The 24,903-nt window shown below is 42.9% G+C and overlaps 1 protein-coding gene across 7 annotated transcripts in view; it reads right to left on the bottom strand.

Annotated features, from left to right (window-relative positions):
* Positions 1 to 24,903, bottom strand: part of MYO6 (myosin VI) — a 172,731-nt gene that overhangs the window by 10,714 nt on the left and 137,114 nt on the right. For 2 of the 7 annotated variants that reach the window (XM_038760724.1, XM_038760725.1), the window contains exons 21-34: positions 19,913 to 20,043; positions 19,705 to 19,782; positions 18,466 to 18,595; positions 14,298 to 14,388; positions 13,442 to 13,592; positions 13,138 to 13,346; positions 11,077 to 11,155; positions 9,074 to 9,234; positions 5,459 to 5,485; positions 5,053 to 5,082; positions 3,477 to 3,515; positions 2,747 to 2,850; positions 1,544 to 1,675; positions 251 to 277 (exon numbers count right to left, since the gene is read on the bottom strand). In XM_038760724.1, the coding sequence (XP_038616652.1) occupies positions 251 to 277; positions 1,544 to 1,675; positions 2,747 to 2,850; positions 3,477 to 3,515; positions 5,053 to 5,082; positions 5,459 to 5,485; positions 9,074 to 9,234; positions 11,077 to 11,155; positions 13,138 to 13,346; positions 13,442 to 13,592; positions 14,298 to 14,388; positions 18,466 to 18,595; positions 19,705 to 19,782; positions 19,913 to 20,043 (1,389 nt within the window). The remainder of the gene's footprint in view (positions 1 to 250; positions 278 to 1,543; positions 1,676 to 2,746; positions 2,851 to 3,476; positions 3,516 to 5,052; positions 5,083 to 5,458; positions 5,486 to 9,073; positions 9,235 to 11,076; positions 11,156 to 13,137; positions 13,347 to 13,441; positions 13,593 to 14,297; positions 14,389 to 18,465; positions 18,596 to 19,704; positions 19,783 to 19,912; positions 20,044 to 24,903) is intronic. The other 5 variants (XM_038760726.1, XM_038760728.1, XM_038760727.1 and 2 more) reach the window with 5 other exon arrangements.

Below are 24,903 nucleotides of genomic sequence, written 5' to 3'. Positions count from 1 at the left end.
AATTTACAAAACTTGATTGGAAAAGCTGTAGGTCTTCCTCGGGGGAAAGTTTCCTCATATTACAAGGTTTTCATTTACAAGGAAATGAATTACCATTATTATTAGCATTACAGGTATATGAATGACTATTATTAGCGCACAGCCATTCAACCTAAAATTGTAGCAAAACTCTGTTGAACTGAAATTAGTACTTTAATACGTCCACCCGTTTTCCCTGTCAGTTTAAATCAATTACCATGTCCCCACTTACACTGGTTGTTCAGAAATGGTGCAAAATCTGTGAATAAATATTTCATAATGAAGAAAACAGAAAAATGCTATTATTACACCAACTTTTCTTAAAATATATAAAACCTTCAGCACATCTGGTGTCAAATGGAATTTCTGTTTATCACCTAAATGTAAATGGGCTGCTAATTAGGGGCACTGATGAGTTGTTTCCTGGTGAGAAAACACTGTTTTGATTTCAGAAATCTGTTTGGTTTAGAAAAACTATGCTTTGGAAGCAGAAATTTTTGATATGAACTCTGGAAACTGTGAGTCGGCTAAAGGCAGGCTGACTGATTTTACCAATACCCACCCAATTCTGCACCCAAAGGCGCACCTTTCTAAAATCTATCGGAACGACCTTCAGAAATCCAGTACCATCACATCTCTAAAGGGTGTCCAGGATGAATTCTCATCCTATAAATGCTTAATAAGCCACTTCTTCTGCCTTGAGTTTGCAGGCCATTCAGAGTGACACTACAGACTACAGACTGGAGGAGTAGCATTTCCTAGTGGGAAGAGCTTGAGCCTAGGAGTCAGAGGACCTGGGTTCTAATCCTGCCCCCACCATCTTCCTGCTGTGTGACCTTGGTCAAGTCCCTTAACTTCTCTGTGCCTCGGTCTCCTCATCTGTAAAATGAGGAGTCAATACCTGTTCTCCCTCCTGCTTAGACTGAGAGCCCCATATGGGACAGGGACTGTGTCCAACTTGATTAACTTGTATCCACCCCAGAGCCTAAAACGGTGCTTGACACATAGTAAGCACTTAACATACGCATTTTCAGAAACACAACAAAACTTTGATTATGTCATGAGTGCACATTCAGGCTTGGGTGGGCCAAGGTCTGTGGATCAATCAATCATATTTTTTGAGCACTTGCTGTGGGCAGAGCGCTGTACTAAGCACTTGGGAGAGTACAATATAACAGAGTCAGAAGACACGTTACCCGTCCACAAGAAGTTTAGAGTCTAGATGACGGCTCTGTGGGTAGCTAAGCCAAAGCGTACCCTCTCCCTTGTCTTTCCTGGACCACAGGTGTGCTTCCCATCCTGTACTGCGCCTCCATTAAAGCAGTCAATCTCCTTGCCCCCTCCTACCTCACCTCGCTACTCTCTTACTACAACCCACCCACACACTTGGCTTCTCTAAAGCCGTCCTCCTCACTGATCCTCAATCTCATCTATCTCTCCACCAACCTCTCGCCCAAGTCCTGCTGCCTCTGGCCTGGAACGCCCTTACGCTGCAAGACGCTTATGGGACTTGAGATTTCCTTACCATAGTCTGTGACAGATTTGGGAACACGCTGCTCTGTTTCGGTGTTGCGTTTCTTGTTCTTGGATTTCCAGGCATGGTAGACCTTTAGTCGGCGATGGAACTCTTCTCTGCAAGCGGCCAGGAGCTCAATGTCTATCACAAAAGAACGGCAGAGGTGTAGGAAGGGCAGAGAAATGAAGAAGGGGTTGTTTCTTATTGTTTATTTTATTATGATGAAACTGAAGAGAAAGTCATTTTGCATTACAAGCGTACTTAGTACAGGGCTGTGCATACAGTAGTACTACAGGATTTATCTTATGTTGATAGCTTTCCCCAGAGGCCTGAAAGTATACACCCACTTCCACTTTTGTGAATTGTCATCTCAAGTCTGGTCCCAAGTTGATTTAATCTATTTCACACCACCAACTTACAGGCCTGCATAACTTCTCTGGTGATGTGAAACAACTATGGCAGGTCTCCCACCGACCCAACCCAGGAGAGCTAAGCAGACTTAGGGCGGCAATGGAACATTTTTGAACTCCAAATCAATTTGGTAGCCATGGTGCCATGAGTTTTAACAAGGTGACCACACAAGGGCTGGGATGGAAATCCTCTGTCAACAGCCACCCATGGATTTTCCCTTGGTAATATCCAGGTTACCTCAGAGGAGCAGTGGTATTTATTGAGTGCTTTCTGTGTGCAAGGCACTGAACTAAGCATTTGGGAGGGTAAAATACAAGAGTTGGTAGACACATCCCTACCCCCAAGCAGCTTAAAGTCTAGAGGAGTTTACAGTCTCACAAAGGATTAGCAGGAACACCCTTATCCATGATTTACACCCTGGCCTGGCTCCCGTATCCCAAAAGGTGGGAATGACTTAAAATAAAAGGACTTTAACAAAGAAATACAGGAGGGAAATAAATGAAACAGAAGCGGCATGGCCTAGTGGAAATAGCACGGGCCTGGGAATCTGAGGACCTGGATTCTAATCCCGGCTCTGCCAGCTGCTTGCTGTGTGATCTTGGGCAAGTCACTTCACGTCTCTGTGCCTCATTTCTCCAGTTCTCCATCCTACTTAGACTGTGGACCCCATGTGGGACGGGGAATTGGGGCCACCTAATTAGCATGTCTCTACCCCAGTGCTTAGGGCGCTGTCTGACACACAGTAAGCACTCAACAAATACCATAAAAAAATACAAAACACGTCTCTTTAACCAAACTTACCGCAGGAAGTATTGATGGTATCACGAAGCTCTGCGTATTTCCACTTACTGAGGTCGTATTTTTTGGTTCCAGCAGCTGCTATAGTAGCTTGGACTGTGGGACCTCTGCAATGTTGACATCGTCCACGTTAGAAAGATCATATTGGACCAGAGAGGAAATCAACAGTATTTACTGTGTACTTATGACGTGCAAAGCACTGTCCTAAGCGCTTAAGAGGGTACAACAGAATGAGCGACACATTCTCTGCCCAAAACGAAGGATTCTATTCAGCATTTCTAGCTGCATAAATGCTTTCCCCCAAGATCCAACAGCCGTTTACATTCAAATATTGTACCTTCAAACATGCAAATACCATAAAGAATTATAGAACCTAGAGACTTAATAGGGAAGATATTGATTCAGCATTTTCTCTCCAAATCGCGCTCGTATTGATTTCACCCCGTTTTTAAAACGACTGAAAATTAAAATGACATTAATGATATTCAGATAAAGCCATCCTGCCAAGGCGGAACACGAGCCTCATTCAGGAGGTAATCAGTACTTAAAACCATTGAGGGTTTAGAGTATTTATATTATTAACCAGAAATTTAATCAATTGCAACCCAATTCGAGAACACCAATTTACAACTGGGAATAGCTCATTCAAAAGGCCGGATCTGACCCGAGTAATCAGTAGTGATTCCACTCCAGGGAACAATTCCGTTAGATCCACAAGTTTAATCGCACCAACCTAGCCAAAATTTCTGACATTTCTTGGGCCAACTGTTCCCTACAAAAAAAATGGGTAACACACTGTAAATCATGAACAGGAAAGACATACAACATTAACAGCTTTGGCTACCTTAGCGCTTTCTTCGGTTTAGTGAGTAAACCACATATTTAGGGATAATCAATCAATCGATGCTGTACTAAGCACCTAGGAGTACAATATAACACATTCCTTGCCCTCACATGCTAGTCTATAGTCTTTTGAAAGTACGGTGATCAATACTGTCATTAGTAGTACTGATTCCCCAAATACAACTTTCCCAGCTTCCCATTATTATAGTAGCGCTCTCTCAAAATAAATTCAGTATCTGACAACTAGTCTTCGACTAACAAGGAAGCAGCATGGCACAGTGGGAAGCGCATGGGCCTGGAATTCAGTGGACCTGGGTTCCAATCCCTGTTCCACCACTTCCTGCTGTGTGACCCTAGGCAAGTCACTGAACTTCTCTGTGCCTCATCTGCAAAATGGGGATTTAATACCTCTGCTCCCTCCTACTGAGACCGTGAGCCTCATGTAGGACTTGGCTGTCTTGTATCTACCCCATCGCTTAGTACAGTGCTTGGCACGTGGGACTTGGCTGTCTTGTATCTACCCCATCGCTAAGTACAGTGCTTGGCACATAGTAAGCGCTTAACAGATACAATTATCATCACCACTATCATCAATGGATAATACTCTCCTAAACATAGAACAGTGTACCTCAGTGGAAAGAGCATGGGAACGGGAGTTACATTAATTTCCACCTTCCCCGGTATGACACAGAGTAAGCACTTAATGAATATGTTAACATAAATTAATATATTATTATGCTATTAATAATAATGATAATAATAATAACATAATTCAGAGATACAGATGCCTTTATTCAATGTGAGTCCCAGGGAATGGGTTCAACTCCATCTCAGTGTGAGGTGGGAGACAGGTTAATATTAGATCCTCTTGGGCCTGTATTGAGAGATATATATATATATATATATCCCAGGTGATAACCAAGACATCCCACAGCATGACTACACTTCCTTCCTGTGGAAATCGATTTTAAGGAATATAAACGAAGTATGGGTCTGGGTTGCAAAGTAAACAGAAGTAGGACTGCTTTTTAGCACTTTTCCTCCTGATTTTGGTCAAGTTCAACAAAGCACAGTCTCCATGCAGACAGAAATTTTGGTTGCTAAACTTTATTTGTCTTGAGGTTTGAACCATAAGACACCATCTCAACAACTATAAAGTTATCCTATTTTACGAAAGAAATACCTCACTTGGATGTTTTGCCCATAGATCTGTGTAGGGCTTTTGGAAAAAAATGGATATTGGGAGTTAATTTAAATAAAATTATGAGATTTCACAGCAAATTTCTGATACAAGCACTTCTACCGATTTAGGTGACAGACCTCATATTTAAAATTGATTCTCTCAGTTAAACGGCTACTATCAAATTATTCTGAAAAATGGTTCACTTCAAAATAATGAGGGAAAACAATACTGTGACTACCAAGAGAGGTTAATAAACTTGAAAAATAGCAAAACAGAATCATACACTGTAATTTTAGGCCTTGATCCACCAAGTCTGTGGAGAGAATATAAACAGAAGATATTCTTGTTAGTACAGTTGAGACTTAGGTTTCTGATAACCTGAAAGGCGAAACAATCAGACACACACTTCAAGTCTGTATTTCCTTTCCTTAATTTGTTTTGATTCAGTGAGCTTTACTAGATGCAGTCAAAGCATTGCAAAAGTTGCTTCTTGTTTCTGACCTTTGTAAATCATTAAATGGAAAAAATTTAATGAAAATGATGAAGAAAATTTACATATACTCTGCAACAGCAATCTGAAAATTATTTTGACATTACAGACCCTCTGATTTTAACATTCTGAATCAGAGATTTACCCATGCAATTTATATAATTATATTTAGTTGAGAATCCTAGAAAATGAGTCTTACGTAGTAGTTACTGGCTCCGAATCCGATCTGCGAAAATAAACATATCACTAAAACTGTTAGTTGAACCCACATTCACAAAAACATAAGCTTCCTAAAAAATCCACATGACAAAATACAAAACATTCTTTAGGAGAAGCAAGATTCCAATTGCAATTTAGCGGCTAAAGTGACTACACACTTAAAATCTTAAAACTTTTCTAAATATAAATTGACATTTAGTGAGAAAGCCTGAGCTAACCAGTATCCAAACAGCAGTAAGGAAAGTATACTCAATTTAATCTATGATAAATTACTATTTCATAATACTTCATAAGAATAAATTGCAACTTGGAGACTTACCACGTTCTAAAAGGTAATCCATTAAAAAGTAAAATTAGCTGTTTTAGAAATATTAAGAGTCTGTCAGAGGTGCTTATGTGTATATACACACACACACAAATACACATATACAGACATACACACACATATATATACACACACAAACACTCATATACAGACACACACATATATACACACACACACACACACATATACACACACACATACATATACACACACACACATATATACACACACACATACATATATATAAATATATAATTTAGGCTGGATAAGAATCATCAAACAAAAATGATAATAAAACATTTCATAGTAAAACTCAAAATCATCTGAAGAGCTACTTCACATGCAACATGAAATATGCTTTACACATTACGTAACATATATATCTATATATATATATCATGTATGTTTACTTCAGGTAATTTTTTCACACTGATGTACTTGGGTAAAAATGCAACCAAAGGGAATGAACTTTTCATAAAATTCCTCTTAAAAAAGAGGATGAATTCTTTTATAGGCAACAAGAATTCCACAAGTCAATCTTATCCAGTCATTGCTCAATCCTCTCGATGAAGAAAATCTCCTGAAAAAGGAATAGGCTTAACCACAGACATACATCAGAGGGATCATCTGACTCACCAGTGACAATTCTCAAATATAAGTTAATGGACAGCAAAATTGATTGTATCCCTCTTTCTTTCTGAATCTGTTAACATTTTCCTAAAATAAAAGCTCAATTCCCTGGGCAAACATGCCATGGCTCACCACAGACACCCCTACAAGATGCTCTCGGACAGAAAAATGTCACCAATGGTCACAGGAATCACCCAGCACCTACACAAGTCAATAGCCACTCACTTGCTACGACTACTATATTACTAGTATAGTGAAGCAGCATGGCCTAGTAGAGGGAGCACAGGTCTGGGTATCAGAAGGACCTGTGTTCTAATCCCGCTCAGCCACTTGTCAGCTGCGTGACCTAGGGCAGATCACTTTATTCTCTGGGCCTCAGTTGCCTCATCTTTAAAATGGGGATTAAGACTGTGAGCCCCAGGTGGGACAGGGAATGTGTCCAACCTGATTTGCTTGTATCTACCCCAGCGCTTAGTATACTGCCTGCCACATAGTAAGTGCTTCATAAATACCACACAACTACTACTGGAGACATTATCCAACCTCGGCTTCAGTGACAGAGTCCTCTCCTGGTTCTCCTCCTATCTCTCTGGACCCTCGTTCCCAACTGTGGGGGCCCCTCAAGGTTCAGCTCTGGGTCCCCTTCTGTTCTCCATCTACACCTCCTCCCTTGGAGAACTCATTCACTCACATGGCTTCAACTACTACCTCGATGCAGATGATTCCCAAATCTCCATCTCCAACTCTGATCTCTCTCCCTCTCCGCAGTCCTTCATTTCCTCCTGCCTTCAAGAGATCTCTACTTGGATGCCCTGCTGTCACTTCAAGCTTAACACGTCCAAAACAAAATTCCTTATCTTTCTTCCCAAACCCCATCCTCCACCTGACTTTCTCACTAGCCCTTGGCATTACCTTGACTCCCCTCTCTCATTCAATCCACATATTCAATCCATCACTAAATCCTGTCGGTCCCACCTTCACATCACTAAAACCCCCTCCTCCCTCTCCATTCTAATGGCTACCACATTAATCCAGGCACTTATCCTATCCCACCTTGATTACTATATCAGCCTCCTTGCTGACCTCCTAGCCTCCTGTCTCTCTCCACACCAGTCCATATTTCACTCTGCTGCCCGGATCATTTTTCTACAAAAACACTCCATATTTCCATATTTCCCCCGTCCTCAAGAACCTCCAGTGGTTGCCCATCCACCTCCGCATCGAACGGAAATGCCTTGCCATCAGCTTTAAAGCACTAAAATACCATTATTGAGGTAACTGATTTATCTGAGTTCACACAGCAGACAAGCGGGGGATCTGGGATTAGAGCTGGGTCTTCCGACTCCAATGCCCAGGCTCTTTCCACTACTACTGACTCCTTCCTATTACTCTATTTATTTATTTATTTTACTTGTACATATCTATTCTATTTATTTTATTTTGTTAATATGTTTGGTTTTGTTCTCTGTCTCCCCCTTCTAGAATGTGAGCCCACAGTTGGGTAGGGACTATCTTTATACGTTGCCAACTTGTACTTCCCAAGCACTTAGTACAGTGCTCTGCACACAGTAAGTGCTCAATAAATATGATTAATTGATTGATTGATTTCAAACATGTGCAAGTCTTCCCCACAAGTCCACGGCACTCTCCAGCTACTGCCTCTTACTGTGTGCAGAGCACTGTATTAAGGACTGGAGAGAACAGAAAGCAACAGAGTTGTAAAAGGGACTTGCGTTCTAATAAGAATGGGTCGAATATCCCTGTTGCTTTCACTTCCTCTCTTCTAATCCAGCTTTTAACTCACCAAGACCACACAGAAAAGGAGATTCAGACTAGATTGGGTCTGAGGAAAAAGAACCAGTGGAGAGAAAAATAAAGTATTTAAAAAGCTATAAAAAGACATCCATTGAAAAGTATTTTCTAAACGTTTAGAAATCTATACAAAGTACAACCAATTCCATCTGTAAATTACAAACGATAAGAGATATTATTTTTACCAGCTTTATAGCAAGTGAAGTGGCCTTCAATTCCATTCAATCGTATCTATTGAGTGCTTACCGTGTGCAGAGCATTATACTAAGCGTATGGGAGAGTACAATACCACACATTCTAGACTGTGAGCCCGTTGTTGGGTAGGGACCGTCCCTATATGTTGCCAACTTGTACTTCCCAAGCGCTTAGTACAGTGCTCTGCACACCGTAAGCGCTCAATAAATATGATTGAATGAATGAATGAATGAACACACTCCCTGCCCACAACGAGCTTACAGTCTAGAGGACTGTAAATACTATCCAAACGGAGAGTTGTCCTTCAGATATCTCTTGCAACTAATGGAGAGTGAGAAGGAGGAACAGTAAGGGTGAGGGAAGGTGAGAGGGAGAGACAGAAGAGGTAAAAGAGGGAAGGAAAGGGACAGACGAGTTGGAAAGAGATTGAGACTTAGTAAAGCAAAGAATGAGAGAGAGAGAAGAAGGGAAGAAGATGAGGGGGCAAGGTTGGGAGGGACAGAAAGAAGAAGGGCAGTACAAGCGCTTACTACAGTGCTCTGCACACAAAGTGCTCAATAAATATGACTGAATGAACAGGTAAAAGGAGGAAAAAGGAGAGAATTTGCAATAAAACCTAGGCACAAGCTGTACCTGCGGAGTCCTGCATCCAGCTGAGCTTCTTCTCTGATGAGCTCGGCCTCGCTTTGGGCGATTCTCATGGCCAGCTCACAGTCCCGGCGCTCCTGTTCTCTAACAGCCTGCTGCTGGTTCTCCTCTTCCCGCTCTTTAGCAAGTTGTTCCTCCACTTCGGCCTGCAGAGTCCAGAGAAAGTCTTCCTTAAAAGCGTTTTTTTGTTACGCTTCCTTCACATGGGACATTTCTTAGTTAACACGAGAAGAAGCAGCGTGGCCTTGTGGAGAAAGCACGGGCCTGAGAGCCAGAAGGACCTGGGTTCTAATCCTGGCTTCGCCATTTATCTGTCGTGTGACCATGGGCAAGTCCCTTCATTTCTCTGTTGTTTCAGTTATCTCATCTATAAAATAGGGATAAGACTTGTGAGCTCCCTGCGGTACATGGACCGTGTCCAACCGGATTAGTACGGGATTGGGAGTCAGATATCGTGGGTTCTAATCCCGGCTCCGCCACCTGTCAGCTGTGTGACTTCGGGCAAGTCACTTAACTTCTCTGAGCCTCGGTTACCTCATCTGTAAAATGGGGATTAAGACTGTGGGCCCCATGTGGGACAACCTGATTACCTTGAATCTACCCCGGGGCATAGAACAGTGCTTGGCGCATAGTAAACACTTCACAAATATGATCACCATTATTAATAAGTGCTCACTAAATATAACTGCTCAGTGGGAAGAGCAGGGGCTTTGGAGTCAGAGGTCATGGGTTTGAATCCCGCCCCACCACATGTCTGCTGTGTGACCTTGGGCAAGTCACTTAATTTCTCTGAGCCTCAATCCCTGTAAAATGGGGATTAAGACTGTGAGCCCCATGTGGGACAACCTGATCACCTTGTATCCCCCCCAGTGCTTAGAACAATGCTCTGCACATAGTAAGCGCTTAAAAAAAATAAAATAAAAAATAAATAAATAATAAAATAAAAAACTGCCTGATTGGTGGAAATCTCTACAAACTCACCTTCTCACCGCCGAGAGTTATTGCGTCTACAATCTCTGAGCCCTGCTTCAGACTCTTCCTCCTGCCTCTTCCTTTCCCTCCAAATTGGCTAGACCACCACTCTCCATTTTTAAAGCCCTCTGGAAACTGCACCTCTTCCTGAAGCCTTTTCCCAATTGCTTTTTTCTTCTCCCTAGCTCTCAGCAGCCGCCCTTCTTAACGTCCCCTCGGTAATTTTCAACCAAATTAGCAGTTTTGCACAAATCAATTTACAGACTGTATTTCTTGAACACTTCTTCCTATTTGATAATCATTTTCTGTCCGCCTCCCCCGTCGGAACCAAAGCTTCTCATGGATATGGAACGTGACTTCTCTCTGAATTGAACTCGTGCAAGCGCCGATGGTTCGATTTACAAAAACAAAAACAAACCAACTGAGAACTTTAACAATCGAAGCAACATAGGAAAAGAATTCGATCTAGTGCTAGGGTAAGGATAAGAGGTAATTCATTCAATCGTATTTATTGAGCGCTTAATGGCTATAGTTAAAAAGGATTTAGGTCTAGGATGATTTATCCAAAAAGCAAACTGGGGGTATCTCACGGAAGTCCCACTGCTCACCATACACACTGAAAGAATTGACAGAATTTGTCCATAACAGTCCATGGCGTTATGACCTGGAAATTTTTCAGAGGAGACACAGGTTTATATGTCCACGGGGGAAGGCTAAGCGATTCCTGAGGTAAACTTTTCAAGAGTCTTTAAATATCAGCTCTAATCTAGCTTCGTAAACTGACTTTGTCTTTACATGTGTTCAGAGGGTGAAGGATCCAGGTCTCCATAAACACTGCAATGCACAATTCCTCTTTTATGGTCACTTTAAGAGCTCCTTGTGGGGAGAAAATGTTTATGATGTTATAGTGCATGATTGTTGTTATATTGCACTCTCCCAAGCGCTTAGGACAGTGCTTTGAACACAGTAAGCGCTCACTGAATACGACTGAATGAATGAATGAACCAAATACATACCTGCATTCGTTTTTCATCATCTTCCCTTTTCTTTCTCTCCTCTTCTTCCTGTTTTCTCTTGGCCTCTATCTCAGACTTCCTGACAACAAGAAAGATACGACACTTTCGGAATGCAGAAACTGCAAGTCATCAAACTGTTTAAAAACAAAGGTCACCCCAAGTAAGGCTCCAATAGCAGTCCAACAACATGAATTCACAATTTATTAATAATAGTTGTTGGCTAGCAATGCCGGCAGTATAAAAGTTAGAAGGGCCCCGGGAGATCATCTTGCTGGAGTCTCTGCCTCTGGGCAGGGCGATAAAATGACTTTGATTAGGTATTTTAGAGCTAAAATATACTAGCGGGTAACCGAGACTGGGATGTGTTTTGTAACTTGGAAGGGTCATGGCTTCTGACTGCTCTTTTGAGGTGTTTCAGGTCGCATCTCACCCGAGAGGCTTGCCCCGATTAAGCTCTCTTTTCCCCAGTTCCCTCTCCCTTCTGCATCGCTTGGATCTTTGACCTTTGAGCATTTGAGATTCACCCAACCCTCAAATCCACAGAGCTCCCGTACATCACTATAAATTACATATTATAAATTATTTATGTTACTGTCTGTCTCTCCCTCTAGACTGTAAACTCGCTGTGGGTAGGGAATGGGTCTGTCGATTCTACTGTATCCCAAAAGAGAGTAGCAGTGTGACCTACTGGATAGAGCACAGGTCTGAGAGTCAGGAAGACCTGGGTTCTAGTCCCAGACTTGTCTGCTGTATGACCTTGGGTAAGTCACTTCACTTCTCTGAGCCTCTTCATCTGCAAAATGGGGTGAAGACTGTGAGCCCCAGGCGGGACATGGACTGTGTCCAACCTAATTACCTTGTATCTACCCCAGCGATTAGAACAGTGCCTGGAACATAATAAGCGCTTAAATACCGTAAAAAAAAAACTTAGTACAGTGCTTTTCACAGAGGAAGCGCTCTATAAATACCACTGATCATGAGGGTGAACCCTGGAAATCTGGATGGGGTACCAGATTGCCTAAGTAACCGATTTATTTGTAGCTGAAGGTATTACCACTGTGAATAACCTGTGCTCTCTCCACTGAGCCATGTCGCTTCTCAAGACCTGCCCCAAGTCCTTCCCCTGAACAACCCCCCAAAAATCAGCTCCATCCCCCTCTCCTGCACCTAAATCTTCTGCCCCAGTCTTCCCCAGGCCCCAGAGCCCGGGCTTGGGAGTCAGAGGACGTGGGTTCTAATCCCGCCTCCGCCACCTGCCTGCTGTGTGGCCTTGGGTGAGTCACAACTTCTCTGAGCCTCAGTCACCTCATCTGTAAAATGAGAATTAAATGTGTGAGCCCCACCTGAGACAACCTGACTCTACCCCAGCACTTAGAACAGTGCTTAGCACAGAGTAAGCGCTTAACAAATACCATAATAAAAAAAATAAGAATAAGAATCCCCAGTTGTGAATTAGAGGATAAAAACTAGGGCATTTTTTTTCCAACATCATTCAAATATAGACTGATCATATTATTTTGTTTGACAAGCTGGGGACTGGGACACTAACCTGAAATTATGGCCTTCTTCTTTCCTGCTCATTGACCATAACAGCAGTGGGGAGAGGAGTCCCAGAACACTATAAAATCTAAACCGAATTTGAATTGAACAAACTCTCACCCGGATGAGGACATCCAAGTTTGTCAATGCCAGATAGGCTGACCAGTTTAGCTTTTGTGATTCCCAACCCCAACACATCTGGCTTTTTTTCTAAAAATACCTAAAAATCTGTTCAGGCTACAGATGAGCCATTCTTTAACAGAGCATATTTTCTCTTGATGTGAAGGAATGTATACATTAAATATTTGACTGTACTCTCACACATGCAAAAAAAATCCACCTACTTTTCCCTTTTCCAAAATTCAAAAGTTGAGATTAATTTTATTAAATTTGAACAACGGCATTAGTGACTCTTGTGTATATATTTATAAAAAATGAACAGGCGCAACTCATCGAAAACCCAAACTGGTAACCACGACATCAATTGGGAAACACTGATAATTACTGTTCATCCCCACTTACTGCCTTCTCTCCTCCTCTTCCTTTCTTCGGCGCCGCTCGTCTTCTTCTCGCCTTTTTCTTTCCTTTTCCATTTCCTCCTGGATCCGCCGAAGTCTTTCTGCTTCTTCTTCCTGCTGTTTTTTTTTCTGCAGAGAACTAAGGAGCTGTTCTGAGCTTTTAACTAGTGCATCGTACTCATTCTGTATCTGTTCCCTAGTCATTACTGTAGCCTGGAAAAGAAATCGATATAAAGGCCACATGATACAAAATGACATGAGGGTGAATGCTGAGATTTTAAAGTCATTTTCATTCTTAACTACATTACCTTAATCTTGGCCAACAAAGTATCAATAGAAATCTCCAGATCCTTGACCTGTTGGCTCATCTCGGGTTTTCCATCCTTCAGAGCGCTTACAACTTCATTAAGTTTGTAGAGGTGGTTTTTCAGAGTACGCACTTTAACCAACCCATCGATTCTGCCAAAAACAATGCACAGCCACTATTTCATTTCCTCCTGGTGAATCTTAAATCCCCACTGAAACGGAAACTTCTAAAATTTTATTGTTTTATTTTCATTCAAATTTTGAAAATCTCCTTTGGACCTCTAAAACCAACCTACCATGCCATTTTTAAAGGACTTAATGGTGTGGGATTATATCCAGCTGGGATATTCTGGGATAGTCTAAGATTTCCTCTTTCTAATTCTTTCTAATTATGAATAATTTAGGGATCAGCTTCAGGGAAAGGGCTTTGGAGATCAGGAGCGATCTCTTCATACCGCCAAAGATTTAAAAGTCAAAATGACGTTGAGGAGCTCAGAAGGAACGGGATTCATGGGAATTTGCAAGGGAATTGAAATACTTTTGTGTTTCGACAGTAGAACAACTCTCAAAGGGAGGAATTGTCTAAAATATTATGAAAAGTATGAAAATAAATAGGAAAATAACCAGTCCAAGACGATGATCTGGTTTGCTAAAGAGGAAAATAACTTGAATAAAATACTGTGAGAATACAATCAAGTCCCTCAAAAAGCAGTCAGGAAAGTATGCTAATGTCAATCATAACAGGCAATCACTTTTTTGGAGCCTGTCCATTACCTCTGTCATATTGTCCTCTCCGCACACACTAAGCACGCAATAAATACGATTGATCGATGGATTAATTTGTATATCCCTTCTTACCGTGGTCGGTGTTTTCTTTTGCACAGCCACATTCGAACAGTTTTTTGCACTTTAATGCACGCGTCGGCTCGGTATTTTATTTTATTTTTCACTGAACATACACAAAGGAAAATGGCAGAGATTAAACAATGCTAATCATATGCGCCAACTGAAAAAAAGAACTCACACAGCACACATTCAATAAAAAAAATCACTGATCCTAGTATATTATTTTAGTCAGACAAAAATCATGCCAACTCTAACTCTCCGTTCTATTTAAAAAAAAATTACCCGCCAGAGTGGGAGACTTGCATTTTCAATGCAATTATTCCCATAAAAGATTCCCATATTGCCGTGCACAAGTGCCATTTTACTTATTACTGTAACTTGGAGAGGGTTTAGAACCTTAAAAATAGCCTATTTGGTTATCGGTAGAACACGCTATCTGTTAGGGGACATGTTGCAGAAGAAATGTTCCTGGAGAAGTACTAGAAAGAAAATGATAATGATAAATGATTGAAATTCAGTTTTAATGTGTCTAAGGAGGAGTGGGGCTTATGGCAATTTAATTTCCCAACATGGCAATGGAATTCACATTCCGGGGAGGAGAGGAAGATAAAATGTCGGGCTAGTATTCTTTCTTATTTCAATAGTCCGACTAGTTCATTCAATCGTATTTATTGAGCGCTTACTGTGTGCAGAGCACTGTACTAAGCGCTAGTACTATACCTAGACTAGTTCTGGGTATAAATGGAGAGCGGAGGTGCTGTCTCTGGAGATCTTTAAGGAACGAACTGGCTTGGATGGCTTAATCACTTAACTGCCTGAAGGTAGTGGATTCAACCAGATAATTTCAAGGTCTTTCGTAGTTTTGGGCCCTCTAAATCGAGAGCTCGTTGTGGGCAGGGAATGTGTCAGTTATATTGGTCTAATGGACTCTCCCAAGTGATTGGCACAGTGTTCTGCACACAGTAAGCCCACGATTGACTGACTCCTAGAATTCTTTGACTTCATTTACCACGCATCAACTCCCGCCCCGTATCCTCCCACCCCACCCAGCGCTCCCACACAAAAATCCCAATTTAGTTTCATTGCTCTTCTGAGGAAAATTAAGCGGTCATTCGGTAATCCCCATTTCTACCCAACACTAATGGCTATGTTCTAAAATGGCAAGCGAGTAGTTTTAGAACCGAGTACAATTACTGTTTCATATTGTTTGAATTACATTTTTATAGTGGGCCGCTTGTCAACTCATTTTCACAGGCCACATGCACTGTGAAGCAAAATGGTATAAAAATAGCATCCACCACCTTGACGAACGTAAAAATCTGAAATGGACCCACGCATCGCAAAACGTTATGGGCACTGTGTCAGGTTTTCAGAAGTCTGAAGCTAAATGGACGATTAGATCACAAGACGGACAATAAAAGGTTAAAATTTTGAAAATTAAGGTAGAACTGCCAAAACCGCTGCCCTGACGGCTGAAAAAATGCTTTGGAAGAGAAATAGTGCAAATCATAGCAGTGAAAGAACTCCCACATGGTGAGAGAATGATCATTCTTGGGCAGAATGGCACTTAGAGACAAAAGAGGGGGTCATTTTCAAAAATCCCTGCTTGTTGCGATTCGGGGATGCTGATTCTTGGACACCGGGGCAAATATTATCTATCATTTACATCATTACAAGATTGTCCCTATTACAGAACAATAGGAAAACAGGGGGAAATGGCTCTCCTAACGTTCTCAGAATGGAGGTCTCTAATAGTGACAAACTACTTTCATTAGAAGCCAAATGGAAGCAAGTTTTCAAGACCAGAAAACTCAAATATTAGAATGTTTACAGATGCTGTGGATTGAATAGACCTTTCTAAAACTTTTAGTGGATAGAGCATTAATACGGGTTCTTAACTAGGTCGAACTGACTCAGACAATAGGAAACCAGTCTTAATTAACTAAACCACGCAGGCTTAAATTCAGTTGCATTATTGTTCTGAAACCAAACACTGGATTTATAACTTTGCCCTTTCCTCTGCCCGCCCCCCCACCAAAAATAAACAACCCAAAACATTTGGATGTATACAAATGAAGAAATACTTCAGCCTCTAATCATGTCTCTCTACCACGCTGTGTCTCCTCTCTTGGTAAAGTCATCCCCATTGGTAACAGGATATGACTTGGTCATTTCCCACGATTTTTCTTAAAATTATTAGTTATTTCTGCTATAATGCACAAGTTGCCTTTTAAAAGAGCCTATTGCTACGGGAAAATCATGTCACTGGCATTAATTCATTTTTCAAATACAGACTTCTTTATAATGTTCATCACTAGCAGAACTCTTTCCATTCATTGTTATTTTACTGAATTGAATATTGTACAGTTGTAAAAACTCAAAGAAACACAAAATACTGTAAGGTCAGGCAAAGATTGGGAAATGTAGCAGTTTCACCCTTCTACCACTTCTACCTCTGCCGATTCTAACTGTCCCCATTTACAGATGTGATATTGGAATAGATTCATTTTGTGGTACTTTCCCTAATTTTTCCATCATGTTCCATTCCAAGTGAGCACTGAAAACAATTGCTGTAGCAAAACTATGCTTTCATTTTTTAAGTATGGCATTTTTTCTTACATTCCCATTAGCCTGTTTCATACACTTGGGATTTATGACATGGCTTAGGCTTCTTGTTATACTCTCCCAAGTGCTTAGTACAGTGCTCTACGTGCTCAATAAATACGACTGAATGAATGACAACATCAGCGTGCGTTGTTCAGAAAATTCTTCTTAGATGCAATATTTTTCAGAACTGATCTTTCCTATTGTATAACAATAGGTGTCCATTTTAGCATCTTCTTTCTGCAGTACGGACCTGAGGGGCTTCGGTAGAGGGGAGGGGGGATGGAGAGGAAGGGATGGGTGAGGATAAAAAGCAGTAGAAAGAAGGGGAATAACAAAGCAGGCTCCACACAGCATGGATTTGCTCAGCAAAGCAGGGGAACAGTCGGGGAGGAGGAGGGGAGAAAGAAGAAGAAGCAGTAACAGGGAATGAACCCCATTGCGAAGCCACAGGAGGGGAGAATGAGGAAAAATATGGAAACCATTCATTCATTCATTCAATCGTATTTACTGTGCGCTTACTGTGTGCAGAGCACTGTACTAAGCGCTTGGGAAGTACAAGTTGGCAACATATAGAGACGGTCCCTACCCAACAGCGGGCTCACAGTCTAGAAACCAGAAATTAGTAGCCTCTATGCCTCTGCCAGCAGACAGCCACGATGGAGAAAGAACAAAATTTCATATGATGGAAATAGGAGCATTTCCCCAGCCACTGTTTCATTTTATTTGGGAGGGCAGTGAGGGGAGGTTTGCGGTTGTTGTTGCTGTGTTATGGTATTTGTTAAGCGCTTACTATATACCAGGCACTGTTCTAAGCGCTGGGGTAGGTACCAGATCATCAGGTTGGACACAGTCCCTGTCCCACGTGGGGTTCATACTCTTAATCCTCATTTGACAGATGAGGGAACCGAGGCCCAGAGAAGTGAAGTGACTTGCTCAAGGTCACACAGCTGCCAAGTGGTGGAACCAGGATGAGAATCCAGGTCTTCTGACTTCCCAGGCCCAGGCTCTATTCATTAGAAAATACTGTGTCGGCCAAACAATTAATCCCTCAAGGTTGACCATGGTTTTCAACCCCTGTATCTCCCATCTTGAGAAGCAGCATGACATAGGGGGTAGATCCCAGGCCTGGGACTCAGAAGGTCATGGATTCTAATCCCAGCTCTGCTACTTGTCTGCTGTGTGACCTTGGGCAAGTCACTTCAGTTCTTTGGGCCTCAGATATCTCATCTGTAGAATGGGGGTTGAGACTGTGAGCCCCACCTGGGACAGGGATTGTGCCCATGCCGATTTGCTTGTATCCCCCCAGTGCTTAGTACGGTGCCTGACAAATAGTAAGCGCTTAAGAAATACCACAATTATTATTATTACCTTATAAAATGATAAGGATAATGGGGTTTTGGCTTTCTTAGATAAGCACCTTCAAAACTGTGTGTGGTTTTCCAGGAATTTTTTTAAAATCAAACTAGCTTAAATTCAGAAAACAGACATGCAATCAGCTTAATTACCTCTACCCCAAAATACCCAAGGTCACCTCTAGAATAAGAACCATCTGAGCACAGAAGGCAATACTTACACTTTATCACAGAGAGAGAACACCACTGAACTTTTTTCCAGCGACTGCAGATGAGCCAGTGATTGACCCTTTTAACCAGTTTCGCTAAATGATCGGGATCAGACTTCATGATCTGGTCAAATTCTGCAAACTGGGATGGAAAAGTATATTAAACAATTACCGACGATACATTTTTAAAAAGTACCCGAGGAGGGGATTTGGAGTGGATTGGACGAACCCCAGACTGCTGCAGTCAAGACACGTGACTGCGGGCACTTTGATTTGCATCCTTTATTCACCTCACCCTGAGCCCCACAGCACTTATGTCTACATACAGAAGCAGCGTGGCTCAGTGGAAAAAGCCCGGGCTTGGGAGTCAGAGGTCATGGGTTCAAATCCTGGCTCCGCCGCTTGTCAGCTGTGTGACTCTGGGCAAGTCACAACTTCTCTGTGCCTCAGTTACCTCATCTGTAAAATGGGGATGAAGATTGTGAGTCCCACATGGGACAACCTGACCACCTTGTATCCTCCCCAGGGCTTAGAACAGTGCTTTGCACATAGTAAGCGCTTAACAAATACCAAAATTATATTATCATTATATCTGTGATTTATTTTAATGTCTGTCTCCGTCTCTAGACTGTAAGCTCTTGATGGGGGAACGTGCCTGCCAAATCTGTTATATTGTAGTCTCCCAAGCGCTTAGTTCAGTGCTCTGCACATAGTAAGCACTCAAAGTCAACTGATTGATTGGTTGCTTTTAAAAGGTAAGAAATAATGGCTTCAGAGGCATATGTAGAAGGGACAGACCTAACAATAGTAATAATAATTGTGGTATTTCTTAAGTGCTTACTATGTGCCCAGCACTGTTCTAAGCACTGGGGGGGTAGATACAAGTTAATCACATGGGGGCTCACACTCTTGATCCCCATTCTGCAGATGAGGTGACTGAGGCCCAGAGAAGTGAAGTGACTTGCTCAAAGTTACACAGCAGACACGTGGCAGAGCTAAGGATTAGAACCCAGATCCTTCTGACTCCCAAGTCCCTGCTCTATTCAATAAGAAACGCTGCTTCTCCAGGTGTAAGATGAAGGATTTCTTTTCTCTAGTGTCTGCAACTGGGTGAAAGGAAAGCTGTATGAGATCAAGGGATAATAGAAATCAGATCCCCAGGGCCCAAGGACTTGATTATAACTGCTTCTCACGGTTTTGTGAATCATACAGCATGGCCATCTTGTCGTCATGAAATATGTGCATATTTACCTTGCCTGGTCTGAAAAATACTTTGGTTAATCCAAATTTGTAGTCATTTTCATTTAAGCCCAGAGCTTTAAAAAGAGCCTGCAAAACAAAAACAGAGGTCAGTCTGAACAGCACAAACGGTTGAAGAACACATCATTTCACTCTGGGCTTCTAAGGGAATTTAAGAACTCATTTAGAGGAGGTCATTTTCAAAACACAGCACCGATACCTTGCAAAAGAGTCTTGGATCCAATCGCGCGAGTTTTTCCGGCAGATATTTTTTATACATATTGTAGAGTTCATGAAACGCGGCTCTGGAAGGAAAACCACCTTGCATCAGATCCAGAACGGACACCATACCTATGAACACAAATATCCACATATCACTGCTAATGCAATCCACGTCCCCTAAACATCGTTCACCGTTTCAGACGACGCTAAAACCGTTCAGCGTTCTTAGACGCTTTGGAGGTAACAGATGCGGTTGTTTCAACTCCTCATATATAAAATTCTAATTATCAAATACCTCCCATCAACTAGGGGTCAACTCTTGATTTTAAGAATGGGAATAAATTGGGGACGGAGGGTTGAGGGGAAAGTGTGGAAGGGAGAAAGAGGGAGAAAAACAGCGGGAAAACAAGGGGGGGTGAGAAAAAGTGAGGAAAAGAGAAGGCACTAGAGGGAAAGAGGAGGCAGAAGAGGAACAGAAAACAGAGAGAGAAGATGAAATAAACAAGAGAGAAAAGGGAAAAAGTGAGGGAAAGGAAGGTAGTTGGGCTCTTAAGAGCAAAGGCAATATCTTCTACTTGAATTCTCCCAAGCGATTAGTCCAATTTCTCTTCAAACAGCACAAACTCAATAATTGCTAGTAAGGGATTCAGCTCACCCCCTCTGCCATGCAGTCTTCTCCTCCACAACCTCCATGGCCGCAATCTTTATCAAAAAGCAAAACAGGAGGCGCTTTCTTGTCCTTAGCTCCAAAGCCCATGAAGACCCCCTTCCAGAGCTACTTTTCAGGCTTACTAAACCCTTGAAGGGGAAGATCTCCTGGCTGCTTTTAGCCCAGCGAGGCTGCTTTCTTATCCATCCACTGACATTGGACAAGGGGCAGCAAGTCTGGGCCTGCTTAGGTGGAGCTACTACTGCTTCCTCTCCACTGCTCACGTGTCACCCGGGACCAACATCATCGGCTCGGAAAACAGTGCAAAGACTGTCTAAGGCTGTTGACTTTCTCTCTCATCCCTGGGTGACTGGCCATTCATTCAGTCGGGGATATTTATTGAGCACTCGGAAGATGGCTCAATGACTGTCTGGAACCGTTGGGTTTCTATCTTAGCTCGCAATGGCCAATCATTCACTTCGTCACCGACAATTATCGAGCATCTGGAGATTGACTGTTTGGGCCTGTTGGGTTTCTAACCCAGCTGTCAGTGGCAGATCACTGATTCGTTGGGCGACTAGTATGGAGCACTTGGGAGATGGCATTTTGACAACCTGGACTGAAGGGTTTCTACCCCAACTCTTCATGGCTGGTCATTCATTCTTTCAGAGACAATTATTGAGCAACTGGGAGATGGCATATTGACGGTTTGGGGTGATGGGCTTCTACTCCAGATCTCAGCGGCTGGTCAGTCATGCTGGCAGGGACATTTATTGAGCACCTGAGAGACAGCACATGGACTGTTTGGAATTCTTGGGTTTCTACCCCAGATGTTGAGAGCTGGGGTGCATTCACTCTATCAACAGCTTTTACTGAGTACCTACTCTGTGTAAAGAAGCTTCTACCTCAGATCTCAGTACGCAGTCATTCATTCTGTGTCAACAATTATTGAGCAGCTGGGAAATGGTATACTGACTGTCCGGGCTGGTGGTTTTCCACCCCCGATCTCAGTGGCTAGTTATTCATTCTGCCAGGGACATTTATTGAGCACCTAGGAGAGAGCACATTGACTGTCTAGAATTACTAGGTTCCTACCCCAGCTCTTGATTGCTAGTCATTCATACTATCAGCAGCATTTGAGCACCTACTGTGTGCAAAGCCCTGTGTTACGTTCTTGGGGGCAATAAAATAAAAGATACATAAGACACAGTTCCCGGCCCTCAGAGAGGAATCTAAAACATGATGAGTGGAAGGTTGGTGCCAAGCTCCTGAAGTCAGGAATCGAAACCAAGTGGAAACAACAAAGCATTGTAGCATAGTGGGGATGGCACCGCCCTGGGAGTCTGAAGGTCACAGGTTCTAATCCCAGCTCCGCCACTTGTCCGCTGTGTGACCTTGGGCAAGTCACTTCACTTCTCTGGGCCTCAGTTCCCTTATCTGTAATGTGGGGATTGAGACTGTGAACCCCATGTGCGACAGGGACTGTGTCCAACCCAATTTGTTAGTACCCACCACGTCGTTTAGTAAAGTGCCTGGCACACGGTAAGCACTTAACAAATACCATAGTTATTATTATTATTATAAGAATACAGGGACAATGTGGTCCACCCAGGGGCCAGGGCAGGGCTGAGAGAAGCATCTGGCCTTGGAGTCTTGGGAGGACATGGGAAACGGCGAAGCAGCGTGGCTCAGTGGAAAGAGCACGGGCTTTGGAGTCAGAGGTCATGGGTTCAAATCCCAGCTCCACCAATTGACAGCTGTGTGACTTTGGGCAAGTTACTTAACTTCTCTGTGCCTCATCTGTAAAAGGGGATTAAGACTGTGAGCCCCCCATGGGACAACCTGATCACCCTGTAACCCCTCCAGCACTTAGAACAGTGCTTTGCACATAGTAAGCGCTTAATAAATGCCATTTTTAAAAAACCCAAAAAACCTGGAGGTGCCATGGCCAGACCAGCAGCTGCTGCGGGACCCAGGAGCTAAAAATCAATCGATCAATCAGTGGAATTTCCTGAGCGCTTACTGCGTGCAGAGCACTATACTAAGCTCACAAAGAGTTTCCAGTCTCGAGGGATGGAGCCAACAAAGATATAGCCGACATGTTTGCTGCCCCTCTAATCCTCTTCTGGATCCAAAGGCAGGGTGGGCTGGGCTAGCTACGGCTACACCTGCCCGTCCCAAAAACCTAATACATTCATTCATTCATTTAATCGCATTTATTGAGCGCTTACTGTGAGCAAAGCATTGTTGTGAGTGCTTGGGAGCGCACGATAGAATAATCAACACACGCATTCCCTGCCCACAACGAGCTTACAGTCTTCAGTGGGAGACAGACATTAATATGAAGAAATAAATAATTTACAAATATGTACTTTATGCAGAAGCAAAGCGACTAGCTTCACTCCCTCAGGGCCAACTTCAAGATATCCTGTTCATTCCAAGCATGAATTAAATAAAGCTTAAAAGCTTTTGGTTTAGGGGAAAAAAAGAACTTTGCCTAGGCAAGCGACAGTACTAGAAAGACAATAGCTCTCATACTATAGCTCGCTAGACCGTAGGCTAGTTTTGGGCAGGAAACGTGTCTATCGACTCTGTTGGACTCTTCCAAGCGCTCAGTAAAGTGCTCGGCCCACAATAAGTGCTCAATATGGATCCCTTTTGATTGACTGATATCGAGGTGAGCGTTGACATATTACCACTCCTCTTAAAAATTGAAATAAATGCAATCCCTGTCCCGGGAAAGCTCATATCCAACTGGAATTTTATTGATGGCTTCCTGAAGTCTGTGTCACAACTGCAGCCTATCGCTGATAGTGGGTAAATGGTTCGCTCCAGGCCTGGTGTGACCTTCTCTTAAACCCAAGTCGCCCACCTTCTCCTCCAAGAGGCCTTCCCCGACTAAGCCCAAATTTCCCCTACATCTTCTCTCCACTGCATCGCCTACTAACTTGGCTCTGTCCCCTTTAAGCACTTGATATTCACCCCACCGCCGGTTCTACAACAATTACGTACTGATCCGCAATTTATTTTAACATCTGTCAGGCCCTCTAGACTATTAGCTCCTTTAGGGCAGGGAACGAGTCTACCAACTCTGTTATTCTGTGCCCTCCCAAGCACAGTATGTTCTGCACCCTCACTAAACGCCACTGGTCGGCTGGCCAAATAATAATAATGATGGCATTTGTTAAGCGCTTACTATGTGCCCAGCACTGTTCTAGGCTCTGGGGTAGATACAAGGTCATCAGGTTGACCCACGTGGGGCTCTTGGTCTTAATCTCCATTTTACAGATGAGGTAACTGAAGCACAGAGAAGCTAAGTGACTTGCCCGAAGTCACGCAGCCAAATGAGGCTCAAAGGGTAAAACTCCATATCTTGAGCCTGAAAATCCATCACGGGGAGGCGAGTGGAGCTCAATTCCTCACTGGCCTCAGGGACTCTGGATTCAGCTGACTTTGTGGCCCTCTTCTCCCTTCTCAATCCAGCTGCCTTCCAGGCACCATTTTTACCGCTGGGAGAGCAAAAAAGCCAGGCTTCAGTAGCTTGGAGTGAGGGAAATCATCATCAATCGTATTTATTGAGCGCTTACTGTGTGCAGAGCACTGTAGTAAGCGCTTGGGAAGTACAAAATGGCATCCAATGGCTAGGGCCCAGAGCTGGGACACCTCCAAAAATTAGGGGTTACAACTGGGTCACCCCCAGGAGCTCAGAACTGCACCTAGGACAACCCCAATGGCTCAGGACTACAGCTGAGTCACACGGCGCTGAATGTTGCTGCGACTCTAAAAGCCAGGGTGGGTTTCGTCTCAGACTCTCCGCAGCAAGGGGGGGGACCTAGACAGCTTGGTGACACTCACCAATAAACCTGATGCAGGTTATTTATATTCAAGGTCCTTAAATATTTCCCGGACTTTCCCTGGTATTTCTGCTCCCAATCAATCGCATTTACGAGCGTTTACTGTGTGCCGAGCACTGTATTAACGGCTCGGGAGAGTACAGTGAAACAGAGTTGGTAGAAAAGTTCCCTACCCCCATGCCAGCTCTGAAATTCCACGGCAATGATTTACACTTCTAGAGTAACGTGAATGTCGACGGGAAAAATCGGATGTTTTCATTTATGGGCTGGCCTTCTAAATGCTACCAACCTGGGGATGCCTTATGAGACAGAGAAAATAAGCAAAATGGTCAATTAGCTAAACTTGCAATGGCTTCTTCTAGACACGCCAGCTAAAAGTAGCCCAGAAAGATGTTGAAGTAGAAAATGTCTTCGACACGCCAAACATGGGACAGAGAATGAACTCAAAAGAAAGGTGATATGTAAGCCAGGGATTTCAAAACCTAA

This window comes from Tachyglossus aculeatus, chromosome 19 (genome assembly GCF_015852505.1).
Source record: "Tachyglossus aculeatus isolate mTacAcu1 chromosome 19, mTacAcu1.pri, whole genome shotgun sequence".
NCBI classification, from domain to species: domain Eukaryota; kingdom Metazoa; phylum Chordata; class Mammalia; order Monotremata; family Tachyglossidae; genus Tachyglossus; species Tachyglossus aculeatus.
This window is presented reverse-complemented; position numbering and strand designations above follow the sequence as displayed.